Source organism: Diospyros lotus, chromosome 11, assembly GCF_014633365.1.
Source record: "Diospyros lotus cultivar Yz01 chromosome 11, ASM1463336v1, whole genome shotgun sequence".
Classification (NCBI taxonomy): Eukaryota; Viridiplantae; Streptophyta; class Magnoliopsida; order Ericales; family Ebenaceae; genus Diospyros; species Diospyros lotus.
In genome coordinates this window covers 4,079,537-4,098,631 of record NC_068348.1, presented here as the reverse complement: position 1 = coordinate 4,098,631, position 19,095 = coordinate 4,079,537, and the positions used below count along the sequence as shown (strand labels likewise).

The 19,095-nt window shown below is 34.0% G+C and overlaps 1 protein-coding gene across 1 annotated transcript; it reads right to left on the bottom strand.

Annotated features, from left to right (window-relative positions):
• Positions 1-8,000: 8,000 nt before the first annotated feature.
• On the bottom strand, positions 8,001-17,017 carry LOC127813204 (uncharacterized). The gene is made up of 5 exons (XM_052354036.1): positions 16,566-17,017; positions 13,312-13,470; positions 12,110-12,370; positions 8,518-9,186; positions 8,001-8,388 (listed from the first exon to the last, which is right to left on the bottom strand). The coding sequence occupies exons 1-5, from the start codon at positions 16,644-16,646 to the stop codon at positions 8,299-8,301; spliced, it is 1,260 nt and encodes a 419-aa protein (XP_052209996.1). The 5' UTR covers positions 16,647-17,017; the 3' UTR covers positions 8,001-8,298.
• Between the last annotated feature and the right edge of the window lie 2,078 nt (positions 17,018-19,095).

Genomic DNA, 19,095 nt, shown 5'->3' with positions numbered 1-19,095 from the left:
ACCTAGCTGCTCCCTCATACATATAATGCGCTCGATTATATTTAAAGGGATCTTCGGTCCCTTTCTTGGAATTTACACCAACACCCATGACTTTTGAAATTCATACACACACCCCCACTTAATATTTACACTAACACCCTAAAACTTCTAAAAAATCCTCCAATTTAATTTATTATTATGATATTTGATAATAGAATTATTCTTATTATTATTATTAACAACATATTAATCTTCACATCAAATTAATACATTAACTACTATTTAAATTAAACTACGATTTACGGGTCGTTACAATATATATACATCATGTACATGTATGCATCAAGTATGCATTTGTCAACCACATGCATTTAAATCCTTGTTTTTCCAATATAAATAATTTTAATACCATTCACCCATATCGAGTCTTTCACCATCATCAAATAAATCCAGCATATCTTACTTTATCATATTTACCACATTCATGATGCAATTTATAACACTATTTATATCACCAAAATAATTTTGGGAGATGTTATTTATGGTTAAATCTTGATTCACTTTTTGAGAAGTATTATAGATTTAATATGCTATTTTTTTCATATAATTTTCTTGAATTTATTTAACTGGCCAGTATGCATTTACTTGCATTCGCGCTCATAGCTCAATCATAAGAAAAAATGGGCAATCCAAAAAGAATTACATATCAAGGATTCCTTAAATTTTTAGATTTTTAGGTGATTTCAAAGGACTTACTCGGGTTCCATATTTGATCAATTGTCCCAAACAGAATTTTGAAATTTAAGTTCAAGAACTCTAGTTTTGGGAACAACAAACCGATTCACAGTCGGAATTATCCACCAAAAGTTATTCTACAAAAACTACAACAATGCAGAATTCAAAACAATAAAATTCTAGATTTTTTGCCAAGATTGACGGGGTCATTACGGACTCAATATGAAGTCAAATAATGCAAGTAATATATCAAAACGAAACCTAGGATGTCTAGTTTATAGCGTAACAAATGAATTTCAATTCGAATATGGGAATTAAAAGTTATAAGCCAAAAAAATTCATGTGGTCAAATTACACGAAAATAGTAAGCTATGAATTTCTTGACAAAAATTAATTGGGTTGTTACGGGATCAAAATGTAACCAAATCATTCGAATAATACATCAAATTGAAGCCTATGTAGTCTGGTTTCTAATGCATCAAACAAATCTTAAATCGGATATCATCACAAGGAGATATACCTAAAAGAATGAAGCATGGTTAGATTTGCTACAGTAAACCACGAATTTGATAGGCACATTCAGATGATTTCTAACACCTTTGGATGATAGGGAAATTCATTCAGATGAGGGTACTGTAGCATTCGAATGTTAGGTAAAAATTAACATAATTTGATCAACTTTCATGAAATTAATTCAAATGTGGGAGAAATTCATTCAGATGGATAAATATACATATGAGAGACATTCGAATGCTTCAAGACACATTTGGATGAGGATACACATTCATGAGGGGGCATCCAGATGGCAACATGAATATATTCGGATATGGCTTTATACACGAGGGATATTCGGATGTTACATATAGGCATTCAGGTGTGATATAAGTAAAATTAGCTAGAGATATTCAGATGAGTATAGACATATTCGAATGGCTTTATTTGTACATTCGAATAGATTTATAAAATTGTGAATGCAACATTCAAATGACCTAAGACCCATTCAGATGGAGTTATACACTGGAACAAAAAAAATGGCATTCGGACATAATATTATATCATCTTGATGTTTAGACAAAAATAAGAACGAATGAATCAAATTATATGAAATGCATCCAGATATGGAAGGAACTCATTCGAATAAGGCTTTATTTTCATAGAAGGGACATTTGGATAGAGCATTTGTATATTCGAATAAGCTCACAAATATATCACGACTTTGGCTGGAACTTAATAAAGGTATCTGGATCTTCTATTCGGATATGCATTTGGACTTCTGTGTCTACCATTCGAATGGCAGAGAGCTTATTCGGATGGACTTGAGTGCTTATGAAGGGACCATCCGAATGAGTAGCCTCTCATTCGAATGTAATACATACATATGTATATACAGCTTTGTTAGATACAGATAATTGAGTTTCTATATCCTTCCCTGAGACAAGAAAATGCCATTCATGAAAGGAAAGTGAGGATAAATCAAACCCTACAAACAAGGCATCAATGAGACCACAAGAGTTCAAGATTTGAAGATTCAATAACCATAACAAAGGAAAGTATACACACACCAAGCACGATGAATATATGAATAAATATATATATATATATATCATATATATATCACTGTAAGGCAATGAGGAAAACCCAACAGAGAGTTGTGAATGATGAAGAAGAGAAAGGGACTTGTCTGGAATGGAGAAATCAAGATGAAGCACCCGTAACAAAAGCCTAATCTGCCGCATGAAGCATAAGGAAGCAGCCACAAGTAGCAATAATAGCAAGAACATAGAAGAACACATGGGAAATGAAGATGAAAAGCAATGGAACAGCAGGGAGACAAAAGGGGATATGTGAATCGGCACTGAAATGGGAGCAGACTACAATGCTCAGGAGAAAATGGTGGGCTGCAGTAGCAAGTCTGCACGCCAACCTTCATAAAGACTCAATTGCCCTATTTTGTTCTGATAACAGATAAGCTTTTTAGGGTATTTTTGACATTTGACACTTATTTTATTTTAATTTTTTTTTATCCACATAATAAAATTTAAATTTTCTTTTACCATTGGGCCCAAACCCAACCCAACAATTATATTGCCCACCTAATAACCCATGAACTCATTAACTAATTAATTGTGGCCTATTCATTTAAATTAATGATCCCATGAACCAAAAGAAATTTTACACTAATCTAAAATTATTTTCATACCATCAGAATAATTTATCATCAAATATTAGAATGCTTAGACCCACATAAAAAAAATACCTTCCCCATGTTTAAAAAAATCTTAATGCCACCCAAATATAAAACATCAAAAATAAATTATCACTGAATTATACCTTAAATGCCATAAACCCAACTTGGGTCGTTACATGGATGCTGAGATATAAGGGATATGTAGCATTCCCTCTTACAAAGAACTTGTGATTTCGTATCAACCTTCGATGGTACATATTGCACATTGTGATTAGTGAATCCATAGGGATAATAAGGTGGTTTTCCTCTCATTGAGATATTCCATCGTCAATATGTAAAGGGTATTTTTGAAAATTTAGGGTTTTGAACACTAAATTTGTGCTTGCTTAATAATGCTTGAATACGCGAAAAATTTAGGAATATTTTTTAAATAAAAAAATTAAAAGAGAGAATTTTTAAAAATAAAAAAGGTGTCAATACCTCTAATTGAGCGGTTGCTTAAATATAATTCTACAAAATTATTTTACAAAATATATTATTAAAGGTGAAGTTATTTATTTATTTATTTTTTTGAATCAATTAAACTGTTGAAAGAAGTAATATACAGGACTTAATTGCTAATTAATTATTATGGGTTGAGCAATTGTCATCTAATCTTGAAACATTTGTAATCTAAGTTGCATGAAAACGGAAAAGGAAAACGGATACAATACGATACAAAACAAAAATAGGAAAAATGTGTTTTTTTTAAAAAAAAATAAATGTAAATAGGGAAACAGAAAAATATAAGAGTTTTTTATAAATATAATTTTTAATATAAAAAATAGTTATTAAATCTAAAAATAAACATAAATTTCATAATGCATTCAAACAAATATAAACATAAGTTCTTTTAGTCATGACTTACTAATTAAAAACAAACAATAAATTTAAAAAGAGAAAGTAAATTTAAACTGAAATTTTTAGCTAAATCAATTAAGCTGCGTTCTCTTTATCATTTTCAAATCATTTTTAGTTTTTAATTTTCTAAAATAATAAAAATGAGTTCTCTTTGCTGTTTTTAAAAATACATTTTTGAAAACAAAAAAAAAAATTGTAAAAAAACTCAAAACAACAAAAAGTTATTTTAAGTGTTTTCATCCAAAATAAACTCTAAACTCTAAACATATTTATTTATTTATCTATTCATATTTTATTATTGTAATGGAAAAAGATATTACAAAATTCATTAACTTTAATATATATATATTTAATAATATATTAACATTAAATATTTCTAATTTACTGAATAATCAAATTTATTAAATAAAATATTATTAAAAAATTATTTTCAAAATTTCAAAGAGAATGCGTTTTCTAATTTTCTGTTTTGAGAAATAAATTTTCAAAATGACAAAAATAACGAGTTTTCAATTTCTTAAAAACAGACTACTAAAACAAAAAATTGAAAATAAATTCAAAATTCAAGACTAAAAATTGAAAAATAAAAAGAACACAGCCTTAGTTTTTAAGTTTCCATAATTTCGACACTTAGTTTTGATTGTTAAAATAAGATATAATAAATGCATCTTATTTAAAAATAAAATACATTTATAATAGATTAACCATTACTCTTAAAGCAATAATTACTTCTTAAAAAATCCCGATTACTAAAATCTCTTCAATTCATGTTAAACTTTCTTACTATTAGTTATTAATTGTGAGTAAAATTTGATTCATTTTATTTAATTTTAATTATTTATATACAGTTCAATTGAATTCAATCTAATATAAGTTTGATTAATTCACTAAATAACTCCATAATTGATTATATTACCCAATGATATGTGAAGTAATGTAAAACTTTTTTTTATTTTTAAAATATCGTTTAATATCTTCTGTTAGAAACAAAACTAACAACGGTAGAAAGATTTTAAGTCACGATGTCTCTAAATTATAACAAACTTGTGAAAATTATTTTACCCCTACACTATTTGTTAAAAAAATAAAAACTAAACTATGACTATCTATTGACTTAAAGCATAGGTCACTAAGGTCTATGCCTAGAGGCTCGAAAAAAAGAGAGGTCCCAAAATCACTAATTTTATTCATTAATTATTTAAAATTTATTTTTCTTATTTTTGAGATTTAAAATCATTAATTATATTTTATGATTATTTTTTGTTTGAATTCATACTTTATTTATTGTGTTGTTCCATTTGGACGAGAAAAACTCTCAATTCTCCAAATTCACATATCATTTTTCAATGTTACACAATGAATATTAAGGTATTATTTAGAAGAAAAAACCTCTCAATTCTCAAAATCTACGGATCATTTTTTATTGTTAGGTAATGAATAGTAAGGTGTAAAGCAGTAACGTAACCAAAATAAAATAAAAAATTACATTATTTTAGGAAGATAATTTAATAAAATAATTTTTCGGGTGGCAAAAATTTCAACTGGGTAATTCGCACCGATCTAGGCATTAAAAGAAATAAAAGTAAATCGATAACTTTTAATATGTAGGACCTAGCAGTGGATTCTTTACATTTTTTGTTTATCTAATACTTGTATTTCTAGATCTTTTTCTCTTATCTATATTATCAATTAAAAAGTATTCACTTTCGAAACTTAAATACACAAATTTAATTAGTGATTTTGAATCTCAAAAAGCAAAGAAATGAAATTTTAAATAATTTTTAATATTTATTTATTTTATTAAAAGAATATCAATATAACTGTTATTTAAAAGCACAAATATGGCTATTAGTAATGACCTAAAGAATCTTTATTTGGAACTTTTTTATTTATACATGTGTGACACGGTCACTTCTATAAAAATAAAATACATTCATTAAATCTTAACTATTAAGTCTGTCACTGTCCTTCAAAGCAAAGCAAATGCATGCAATCAATATGTTTGAGAGTGGTTGGTGAATTGCTGAACAAAATGTACTTCGTTTCTCATTGTCTTGGCTTTACCAGCACAGAATCTGAAATAAAAAAATAAGGGAGTGTTTGGCTTTCACAAATAAGACTTTAATATCAGTCGACAGGCAGTCCCCCATATTTTAGGTGGCCGGTGACGATAAGCTGTGTTTTTTTTTTTTTTTTTTTAATTTATTAAGACTTTTTTGGACCGTTAGGAGGACAAGCCCCAATTGATGAGTCAACGTTAGCCACCTACTCTTGTCCCCACTTGTCAACGTTTATATGGTCTATGCCATGTGATGTTATGAATTTGAGTGAAAAATCAATAATTCTATCAATAAATTGAATCATTCCCGGCCCCCCTAATGTTTGTTTATTCATAATTTACGGATTTAAGTGAGGAATTAGCGTTTTGATTCATATATTTTATGGATATTTTATTTTTAACTTCTATACAATTTAATTGGTTAACGATGAATGCATCATATTTTAAAATATTGAATTAACTAATCAGATTATTTGTTAGATGTTATTCAAATTGAATCCTGGGGAGAGGGGTTTGAACACGGCGACCGCCACTGCCATCGACCATCTAGATTTCATCTTTGAAGTAATAGAGAAGCTTGGCTAAACAAGGTTCTTCAATCTATGTAATATCTCGCATTAAACGATAGAAATGACAAGAACAACTTATCTTGATGAGTTTACGTAAACTTCTCAAGAGTTACCCATTTTTTATCTTTTCTAGCTCAAGCACGTTTAATCCGAAAGTTTTTTGTCTACATTCAGCGCAAAAGATATCCAATTAGTATTGTTTTCTTCCTTACTTATCCTCGATATATACTACTTTTCTCTGAACTCTCAAGATATTACAATCTACTAGGCGCCTTCCTGTCCTCCCACTTCCATATCATTTTAGGTCTCTCTCTCTCTCTTCGTCGTTACATGGGGTGAGTTCAATTTGCAGACACATTCTTTGTAAATTGAAGGTCCGATTGAAGCTTAAAGAGAGAAAAGGTGAGGGAGGGAGAGTTAATACTACTATCACTAGAGGTGAGGAACCCATCATCAGTACTGTGTCTGTGTGTGTAGGAAAACAAGTGAGGAGGCAAGCAAAAAGAGAAGCCAATGTTTCAAGATGAAACAAAATAGTTAATTTACTCAAAATATTCACAACAGAAGAGTTCCCTGTTATTTTTTTTCATGTAAGATGTGTTTGTGTTTTTTATTTTTGGCCAAACTTTAAGATGTTTGAGATGTAATTTATCTTATTTTTAATATATAATAAATATAAAAATATTTTACACATAATATGAAGGCCTTCCCAAATGCACTTGATGCTCTCCAAAATTAACTATATATGATATGAGATATTATCTTATCTTAATTTAATACATATTTAATAACAACTATTTCTGACTTTATATGTTGAAGAAGAACAAATTATTCGTCACAACCCTAAAAGTCAACCACAACAAGGACAAATCCTACGTCACAACCCTAAACCCTAAAAGTCAATCACAACACTCTCCAACAACCAATGATAGCGAAGCTCTTTTCATTTCTCTTTTTACTTTTTTTTTATTTTTGTTATTTTAGAAGAGAGTAAAAAGAGGAAACAACATTTTGAGAATTTTTACAATATTAACTGCAGTTAATTAATGCGAGAAGGGAAAGCATCGCATGGTAATTAATATCAAAAAAATCAGTGACATTTAAAAAAAAAAAAAAAACATAAAGATCATCTAAAATTTACCTATAAAAAGTAATGCTTATTCCAAAGGTAGACTAAAAGAAAAGGCAACAATCAAACGTGATTGATTGAAATTATTTTTCATGAAACATGTCACACTAATGAAAAATTTTCTACTCTTGCATGTTTGATTGCTTAATAAAAAAAAAAATTATGATACAACATATTAAAACATATTTTGACCCATTTTTTATAAAAAATTACAATTAGGGGGAAGTGGAAATTATTTTTCAAGAAATTAAAAAAAAAAATTATCTTTTTCCAATCAAACCCGCCTTAGAGTTTCTCAAAGTATGAGATAAGCACAGCAAAATGGTCATTGAGTGGATATCTTTTCATCAAACCAATATTATTCCTCATATTTCATCAGCAGACCAAGTCCTACTTTACCTCCTTGAATATTTGTAAAGGCCAATGGTGCTATCAAGAAAGTAAAACAAGAGGCAACCTTAACTCTACTGGATTGCTACACAAACCCATCAAAAAGTTCAACCAGCACTGTTGAATAGCACACAAGCCCAGTAAGATTGTTGATGCTAATAGATGCATAATTCCAAATTGCAACTATCCATACCAGTACAGCAATCCAAAACCACCCTCATACTAATTAGTAATTACAGAACCTAAACCACGCTTTTGGGGTATTTCTGAACCTCTACCGTCTCCATAAATAAGAAAGAGTAAGTTCAATGAGTGCCACCGGTAATCAAAGGAAAGATCCTGGGATAACTTACTGCATTCGCTTGCGTTTCCTGGCAAGATTCTCAAACACCTGGTGGACATCTGCAGAAGTGATCGGCTTTGAAGCGTCAAATGACTCCTGTAAAATACACGTTTATATCAAATCGATGTAATCATCAAGAGAAACTACTCGAAAATCAACTGAAAATAAAAGTTACGTGCATTTGGCTTCCTGGCCTTTTGCAAATTTGAAACCAGTCTCACATACCAAGAAAGCATGAATCTCATTCTTCATGTCAGCAATGCCACTCAGGATTTCTATTTTCTCCACATGACCAAGATTAGAGAGAAAATTTAGGTCAACGCCGTCCTGTTGCTGCAGCTTCTCATCCCTCTTCTGCTTTGCCACTTTTTCATACTCCGCAATTGAGTCCTCCTTGTCAAGCAAGAATCTGATGCCCTTTTGGGAGTAGTAGTTTGCACATTTTTCACAATTGCACAGGACTTCTCTCCAGTTTTTAGAAAGAAACATTGGCTTGCTCTTCTCTAGAACAGGTGGAGCTACAGCCAGATCAATTCCTAGAAGACATCCGCTACTTAGACCAGCACCCTGGATACATTGATTTTGATCCGTACTTTTATCAGAGTTCTCCCCAACAAGAACACCATTCCCAACAGATAAGAGATTAGAATTAGTAGCCAGGGCATGATCAACTTTGCAAGTCTCAGAAGAACAAGTTCCACTCTCAAGCTTCTCAAAGGGTCCACAAGCTGCAGGAGTATCTTCCATCACATCTTTTCCTTTGGAAGCATTTGTAAGGGTAGCATTACCAGCCCAAATAGTTTGAGGATAAAGCGTCAAGAAAGAACAAACTGCTGAGCAGATCTGGCAAATAAAATCCTCATATAAAGGCTCCCCTTCCTCATCTCTTGGCATCTGTATGTAATAAAAGCACAAGAATCAATATATGAACACAGAAGAAAAAGGCTCAAGTCCATGCCACTTACACATGCGTCTGTCTATTCATGAGAATAGCAAGAGAAAAGGCTCATCATAACAAGGCAAATTTTTAATTGTAATAAATTGAAAATCAACCATCTTTTAGCTGTGCATGGATTAAAACCTCCGAAGGGGTGAGTTGTAACCATTAGGCTATTATCTTAATAGATTTGTTGAGGGGAAAGGAACAATAAGCATATATTGCACCATTTCACTTTAGGAGCCAGGCCAAGTAATCGCAGCCAATAATATTCTATCATCTCGTTTCTGCCGCCTTTCACTTTTCCTTAACAAATCTTAAAAACAAAGCAGAGGGTTAACATGACCAATATAAAGTCATCATCCACCTGATAAACTTTCCCCTTCTGCCAGACATCCAATCCACCAAGACAGATGACTATTGGCCAACTTTCCCAATAGGGCCATGCCATTTTTGAAATGACTGGTGGGGAAACATGTCGTGTAACGACCCATTTAATGGGTCTTTAGATGATATTTGCATTGTGGTGTAGAGCATGACATGTGAGCCTTAATTGTTAGTTGCAATTAAATAAATAACAATGTTTTTGGTTAAATTTTTCTTGAAAGTAAATTATTTTTGTGTGTACGATTAAAGTATAAAATGTGTTATGAAGTGGGCTTGGACCAAGGGTTTGTAGCCCAAAGGAAGTGATGGGTTGAATAATTTCATGGGCCTAGCATGGATGGCTTTTGAGTGGGCTTGGGCCATAAATAAGTGTGGGCCTTTGCATAATTATGTGTGTGAATTGTGAGTAAAAGTGGTGATTAAAGAAAAATGGGATATGAAAATGGAAATAAAGGCAAAAGACCAAAATGGGCATGATAAAGTAGTGTTGTGTGTGTGAGTGTAAGGGGCAAATGTGAAAAATAGGAGTGAAGTTGTTGGGTTAGGTGGCTGGCGGGAGGGCTTGCCATGCCCTCTTGCTCCTCCTTCAATTCATCTTCTCCTCTCTCTCATTTTCTTGGTGCTGTCGGCAGCCTCTCCTTTCTTCTCCTTTTTTTTTCATCATCTTCTTCTTCTTCTTCATTCATTCTTCTCTTTTCTTGGTGGAGAGTAAAGCTTCAAGTGGAGGGTCTTCATCATCTTCTTAGTTTCTCCATTTAAAGGCAAGCATTCATCTTCTCTTCTCTATCTTTTAATGCAAGATTATGTTCTCATGTGTAACCAAGTTTATACTTTCAAATCTCCAAGCGGTGTTTTTAGAAGCTTGAGTTAAATGGCTTGTCTCTATCTTTTTCCAAAAATAAATGTGTCCTTCAAGAGGTCATGGAGTTTTGTTTTTGGTCTCCATGGGGCTTGTTCACCCCATTTTTTCATTCAAGGAATGGCATTTGTGGGTTAGGAAGCTAGTGGTGATTGTTTTGGGGTCATTTTGTGTGTTTGTGTGAGTTAAGTCGACTATTTTTGGGGCTTAGTCGACTCAACGGAAGTCTGTTTTCTCATTTTTTCGGTGCCAGCCTCGGCCCAATCAACTAATGGGGGTTCATCAGTCAACTAATGGGGGTTCATCAGTCGACTAAGCATTTCCTTAGTCGACTAAGCTTTAGTCGACTATTCCCTCCCAAAAGTCGACTAATCAACTTTTTTCAGCACTGCGCATGTTGTGTTATTTTGACCATAACTTTTAATGTAGAACTCGGAATTGCGATCCGTTTGAAATGTCATAAACTAGACTTTGAGGGCTTTAATTTGATATATAATATGATATACTTTGGATATACTTTGAGTCAATTAAGGCTTTCCTAAATCTATACTAACCATAACGAGCTTGTTTAGGGAAGCTGTTAAGTAATGTTTTTGGGTGGCATGTCCACGAAAATCTCTTATCATGGGTGATGCATTGCTATCATTACCTTTGCGCCTCTTATTATTATTTTGGTGGGGCGGCTAAATTCAACAAGTGTGAGACGGGATATCCCATTGAGCGCCTAGCGCGGGTGAGGTGACCATAAACTCGGCAGGTGATGCTCTTACCACTATGGTGGCTGATGAATTATGATATATATATATATATGTATGTATGCATGCTAGTCTTGGGTGTGGAGGCCTAGAGGGCCAATGTAGCGCATGTATTTCTATCATTATATAAAAATTGCATGAGCATGAATTGGCAGCTTCTTGTGCTATGAGTCACATATGGAAAAGAATGGGTTATATGCCAACATTTAAATTGTGCAAATATCACTCTATGAGGGGCATGTGTGCCTTGTTGCTAAGTAAAGATATCAATTAATGAGGCATTAATAATGTAGAAGGCATGTTCTAAAGCTTTGTTCTAAATGTCGGGTAGAAGTCTTCTATTAACTCTTATCTTACGCATGCCTTCAGGATCCATCTATCTTATTCCCTTTGCTATACTTATGCCTGGTGAGCTTTGTGGCTCACTTGTTTGCTTGTTGTCATTCCAGGTAAGGGAAAATTGATAGCAGAAGGGGAATCTAGTAGGACTTGAAGTGGAGTTTAATAGTGTACAGAGATCTCGCCAGACCTAAAGATTTTTGGGACTTGTGAAGAGGGTTAGTGTCGAAGGTTATTTCTTTTGTATGTTAATGGTGCCTTTGTTTATTTTGAGAAGTGTATGGCTTTAAAAGCCTTAAGTAATGTTGTAAGAATGGTTATCGCTCATATTAGAAATGAGCATGTTTATATTATGAAGTATTTGGATATGTATGTATATGTGTTCCAATTTGGAAGCACCTTCTTTCGGATGTCCTATGATAGCGGGTATATCCAAAAGTGGGCCCTAACATGTCATTAAACAACATTAAACCAGTAAATAGGAGAAAAAAATGAATGAGAATGCCTCAGGAGAAACATTGCAACAGATATTCAACCAACCTCATCAGATGACATGAGACCAATATGCTCTTCATGAAACCAGTCCTCACAGATACAGCATTGAATCATCTCTACTTGTTCTTCAGCTTCTGGATCAGGGTAGGGGCGATCACAGGTGCAATAGACACCTTTGAAGTTGTGGTTATATGCATTCTCCAGATTTTCTACATCTTTGTTTGGGAGAAGCTTGCAGAAGAACTCCCCAAATTTAGAGTTTCCACAGTCACACCTGAAGTTCCTCTTCGTCCACAATTCCAAAATCTTGCTCCAAATAGTAAGAGTAATTACCATAAAACAAGATAGAAACACAAAAAGTTTACAAGATTGCATGACACCATGCAGATATAAATGAAAATTTTCTTTTGACAAATAAAACAAAAAAATAAAGGAACTGAATCCGTGATGACACATCATTAGGTAAAGGACAAATAAAAGGTAGGTTGTCAAGCTAATCCACAAACCATATTATGTAGTACTCACAACACAACCAATATAACAGGAGTCAGGAAGCAGGTCATTATACTCAAGTAACATGATATCATCATCATTGTAATCATCATGAGTCTTAATCCCACCAGGTAGAGTCAGCCACATGTATTTGAATTCTCCAATCATCTGTATCCATGGCTTCATCTACTGTAAGACTACCATATCCCATATTACCTCTATCCATGACCACATCTGTCATAAGACTATTGCATACTACCTATGAATTTTCTGCCTCAAAATCATTAACATGATAAAGAAAATAATTAAACTCTAAAGGAAGCGGTTGCCCAAAAAAGCTGTATAGGGCCTCTACCATGGGGATTGAACCAATATATAGGCAACCACCATCAAGAAGACATTTTATCCAGATGATTAATTTCGAATGAGTGAGCAAGGATCCTTGAGGCAACATGCACAAAAACCCATCCAACTAATCCCCATTCTTCTCCAATGGGCTTCCAACAATTAACAATATGGAAATTGCCCATATATCACTTTTGTCAGAGCTATAAAATGACAAAGGCACAAATTATAACTCAAAACATGGGAAAATCCAAAAAAAGGACCAAAAATGTAGGAACACTAGAATTTGTCCTATAAAGCAAGCAATAAAATTTGGTTATGAATGCATCTTGTAGATAACACTAACCAACATATGAATAGATATAGGTTAATCAAATATATATAGGAATAGTAATTAGAAAGAAGCATACCTCATGGCCATCATGACAAGACAAGCTACATGCAGTGCAAATCCCAGCATTCCCATCTGGGATGCAGGTCAAGCAGGAGAAAATTGCCTGCCTCTTCATATAACCATTGGTATAGGTGCACTCTTTCCCCTCATCACCACCCAAAACCAAGTCGGCTTCCTTAAATAGGCACATAACAAGAAGCACTCCATAAAAAATACAAATAAGGAAGTCCAAATAACACAATAGCTACATTTTGTCCACAACTCAGACAGAGCTATGCTGGCATGGATGTTAAGCCATGCAAACTTAATTTTGAATTATTGGCTGTCGCAGATATGTTTTTATTGTCTATTTTAGGGGATAATACAAACAAAATCACAATAATAAAGCCACCTTCAAATTTGAGATAAAGGGGAAAAGAAAGATTCTCTATGTCCTGACTTTCGATGCACTCGGACATGTATACTAGGTGCAACTACATGTCTATGTGTCTGACAAATTGAGGATATAGGATATGCATCCAACTGGATTTGCTGCATAGGCATCCAATTCACAGGTACATGTACATGGGACATAGTGAAAATGAAATGTATTGCAAATTGCATAATGATCGATCATAAATAACATTACTTAGGGACATAAGAATATGGCTTCAACTTTATGATATGTACACATGGAAAAATAAATGCATGGGTTCGAAGGAGAATGAAAACACCCATTCAGCATTTTCTATGTATCATTTTCCCTGTCATACTCATTAGGGAACCAAGAATAGATATCACAGATTATTCATATTCAAACATCAATTCAGATTTTTCTTGAATATTTAAATTTAATTTAGCCTTCTGACCAAGTTATTAACAAAAAATGGCACAAAATCTAACATACTTGCAGGTTTCCTCATAAACATGTATGACATAACTTCAATTACAGTCATACTGATACAGTCATTGTGGCCGAAGTATGCAAGGCATGCACGTGGGATTTGACCAAGTCTTTACAGTTGGTTGCTTGACTTAGTCTGAAATCGGTTGCTGTTAATTGACTTAATCTAAATAAAATTCTAGCTGTTAGGCTTGTTACGGTTATGGGTTGTTAGCTTCCTGATTTGAAGCAATTCTCCTATTTTAGTTGATTGGTTGATGTACAGGTCTATATAAGAGACCTTTGGGACTTGTATTGGATCATGAAGAAGCAATAAAATCATTCTCTCCCTTCAATTCCACATTTTCTCCCCTGACTTCTCACTCTGCTCCAAAATTCTTCACCACATACTTATCATATGAATACAGAAGAAGTAACAGTATCAACAATTCAAATACTTGCAAGCTATATCTTTTACCTTAAATAAAGGAGAAATATGGACACTAGGCATGGAAAAAACACAACAGACACAATGGATGGCTTCAAAAATCAATAAAAATAAACATGATAAAGACACAGTGAACAGAGTTTATATAATGCATCAAAAATACATCTCAATAAATAAATAAATAGGAGTATAACAATGACTGTTCATCTGTTATACAACAAACACATTCATATTTATTACATGAAAATATTGGTAATTTTTTTTTTTCTATGGAGATAGTGGAAAAGGAAATAAGAACACCATAACGTCAAGTTATTACAGCATCACAGCTCAAAATTCAAATAAATAAAAAGAAACCACTAGACAAAAAAGAATCATTATTGGTTCTGTTTTGATCCTTGAACCTTAATTCATCTAAACTTGCAGCAAGATGCCAATCACCCCCTCAAACTTCTCAAATGTTAAAGTGTGTCTCCTTTAAAGAATTCTAGGTAAGAAACAAAAAAAGGTTACTGATTGGAGGTGCATGTGATGTGTGACAATGCTTGTACTAAGAATGTCAATATCCAAAACACAAAAAGATGTGAGCACACTATATATGCATGCTTCCTAGCCAAATATGGACATTATGACTTGCAATTGTTATAGTATATAAAAATATACCTGAAATATAAAATTAGGCAAGTATAATGCCCTTATCTCTTTCTAATATTCAGTAAAGTATGTGTTTCAAATTCATAATCGTAATAATAAATACTTCCAGTGTTTGTGTGAACCCATAAATTTTTGTCCTCATAAATTGTCAATATTCACCCTTATATGCTATACCCAAATACATTCTACACCAATTTTGTCACTTATTTAATTATGCAGTCAAAAGAATTTCTTGTAATTCATTTCAATGCATTTGGCATATGGACAATTCTTTTATTTTTGTCAGAATAGTATTAGTTGACCCAACAATAATGTCCACCTTATGCACAAGTCTCATCAAGAGCTCCATTGTGCAAACTACATTTATGCCTTCCATAAACATAAAGCAAATCTAATGCACAATTAAACCAAAAGAAACAACTGAATCATATATATACAAGTCATTCCTGAAGGTCCATTATTGAAAAAATGCAAGTAAGAAAACCAACTTAAACATTCTTAAATGTCAAATGTTCTCACAATAAGACACTGCATGTTCCTATGTTTTGTTTTGATCTAAACAACTTTATTCCATTCTCTGAATTTCATAAAATGCAATCAGAAGTCAACAAATTACCGCACCTGTAAAGAGCACTAATTTGATCAACACTGGAAGTTACAAAAGATATAGAAAAGCCTAGATAGTTTTGTCTGATTATATAATTTCTAATAATATATGATATTATCTGAGGAAATGGACCCATCTAACCATTCCCAGGTAATTTGGGAGGCAAGTTGACTTCAGCGGAATTGTTCATAAGCTTTATTCAGGCGAGCTGTATCCAATAACAAAGTTTATTAGGCATTCATTCATCCAAAAAACTGACATAAAAACGCTGGTGTCTTGTTAGTTCTTGTTAAGTAAGCATTACCGACTGGAAAAAATCACAAGCCATCACAAAACCACCGAGTTTAAACTCTCGCCCGGGGGAGGGGGGGGGGGGGGGGGCGGCGGTGAGAACGTAGTGCAGAAGGGACCCCACCAGAACATTCATAAGACTTCGTCCAACAGACAATAAATCAAGCAACTTTCATTTTTCGGTGCTGGCTCATATTTCCTCCTACTTTAGTTACGTTTAACGAATGCAATCAAACAAAGAGCCCCTTGGTCATAGAAAGCAAGCATCTATCATTCCCAGAGCGTTCATTATCAACAAATCGAACTCACAGAAAATAAGAGAAACTAAACAACCGTATGCAGAAATAAAACAAAATAATAAATAAGGATAGTAACAATCATAACACTAATGGGCCGGGATTTGGTTACCAATTCCTGTTCCTCAACGCCCTTGAGGTACTCCTGAATCGAAATCGTGGGCTCAGCTTCCTCCTCGAGCGCATCAGCCATTTTCGCCGAAAGGAAAAACAATTCAAGACCGATCCGTTCCCCTCCACAAGCCCCCAATCCGGCCTAGCAAAACCGATCGTTCTTCACAGCTCGAACACGTCACTGATTGACGATCTCCAGATTCCTAGAAACAGAGCGCTGCTTCTACGGTTAAGAAACCCTAGAATCCGCAGCAAGGCAGATTACAATCCTAAGACAAGCGATCGTAGACAGTGACTGTATACATCTTAGGGCACGCAATTTATCGCCAGAGAGAGAGAGAGAGAGATATTTGAAAGGGCTCTGAATGCGAGTTTAGGGCATACATAGAAGAGGGAAAGAGTGTACGGACATTTTCCCGCCACAATGAAGCCCAATGCCCCTTTCTATGTTCGATAAATCAAAAATTGCAAAACTTTTCCCTCCTCCCTGTCTCATCATCGACAACCCTGCAATCTTCTTGTGCCAAATGGGGCCATCCTAACATCACACATCAGCTGCCCATCTACCCATCTATTTTTTTGTTTTTTTGTTTTTTTGTCACCAATTTAGTTTTGCAATCATTTTTTTTTTTTTTTTTTTAGTATCCATGAAATGAACTCTTTGACTTGAGTAATGTTAAAAAAAAATTAATATGCATTTAATAAATGAGACTCCATAAAACACATCCCATAAAGATTGGGGCTAGTTGGGGTGGGTTACCTAGTAGCCCAATGGATGGAGCAACCAAGAAGAAATAGCCAGCCCATTATTAACATTCAATGCTAGTTTAGGCCCAAAATAGAGCCCATTGGCCCATTAGGGGAACCATCGAATTGCCACCGCAACGATCATGTTGTCATTATTATTGTTGTTTCGTTTTGAGACATATGATAAAAGCCATCGAATTATTGTAAAAGTTGAGACTAAGATGTTCAAATTGTAATGTGATTATTATATAGGGTCGCAAATAAGTCTAGTCATTTGTGAGCGACTTGATGTTCAACTCAATAAAATCTCGTTCAAATTCATTCATTAATGTAAATGACCCGAGTTTAAACTTAATTTTGAAACTTGATTTATAAATGAGTTGATCTTGAATTTAATAAAACTTGGTTTGTTAGCTTGCGAGCTAACTTAATTAAAGACTCGCGAATAATCTCGATTAGAAATTCTTAAATAGCTTGTGAATAAGCTTATTTATAAATATATTAATAAATTTATTCATAATTTTATAAAAATATTATTTAATATAAATTTATTAAATTTTAAATTATTATAATAATATTTGATGATGGGGTGGCCGATCACCCTCTCTCTCTGTCTTCAGATCAAGTACCTGCAATGGAATCAGGGACTTACTCCCCCGAAATCACTCCAACGTTCAAGTCAGATTATGGGATGAACAGAGGTGTTTTTTTTAATATTTCAATTTTAGGCTTAGAATAAAATATAAGGATTGAAATCCCCTATTTGTTGCTAAGATAAGGATCTTCTTTCAAATTACCGGGAACCTTATCCCATTCTTCGCGGAGCTGGGATCTTACCGATATAGATTCCATAATCACTTCCGAGGAGTTTGGGGTAATTCTCATCTCCATGATTCTCGGTGGGATGGTTGATCCTGAGAAATTCGAAGAATCCTTCCCGAGTAACAGGCTATCTAGGGTTGTGATACTCATCTGCCACGCATCTCCTCTAGACCCGAGTATGATGACATCAGTGGAGTAGCTCATCAGTAGGCATGTGGTACTGCTGCCAATGGTTATATTTTCAGGCATTGGAGTAATTATGGGCCCGAGGGTATTTTCCCTTATCACTTGCCCCCCACTCCTCGAGCCTCTCTACTTGGGTGGCTCAATGAGTGTTAAAGTCTCCGAAGGTTCCAGCTCTCTTTCCTCACGAGGGTCCGAAGGGCTAAGGTGTCAATTCCTTTTGAGTGTGCCTGTTGGGTGCGGTAACCAATTTGTCCCGATGTCCATATCTATTCCCCAAACGCTGTCCAAACCTTTCATATCTTGAGCCGCGCACTCTCTAAGCAATTAATGCTCACCATTACCTGCCCTTTGGTTCTCCACTCTCAAGGCTTTCATAAGCGACCCTTATCCTTCTGTTCGCTTATTCTTCCAACTCTTTTTTCCCGCTTCACCCCATTGTTGTGTCAGCGAGCATTCCCTTATCTTTCTGCATCTTCCTTGCTTTCTCTTCAACTTCTTGCCATGGCGATTATTGGGTCCGAAAAACTTAACACGGCCGGTGTGGAGCTTGTTAAGTGGGAGAATCATCCTGCTGCTTCCATTCCCTGCCAATGGATGAGTGAAACGGAGATTCAATAGTTCAAGGAAAAATACCACATTCCCAAAGAATGAAAGGTTGAGTTCAACACCCATATGTAGGCATGTCACCCTGTCACATATCGCCTCTGCATCTACAAGTGTGCCTTTCATAGAGGCTTCCGTCTGCCTCCCCGAGGGAGGGTTATGTCCTTACT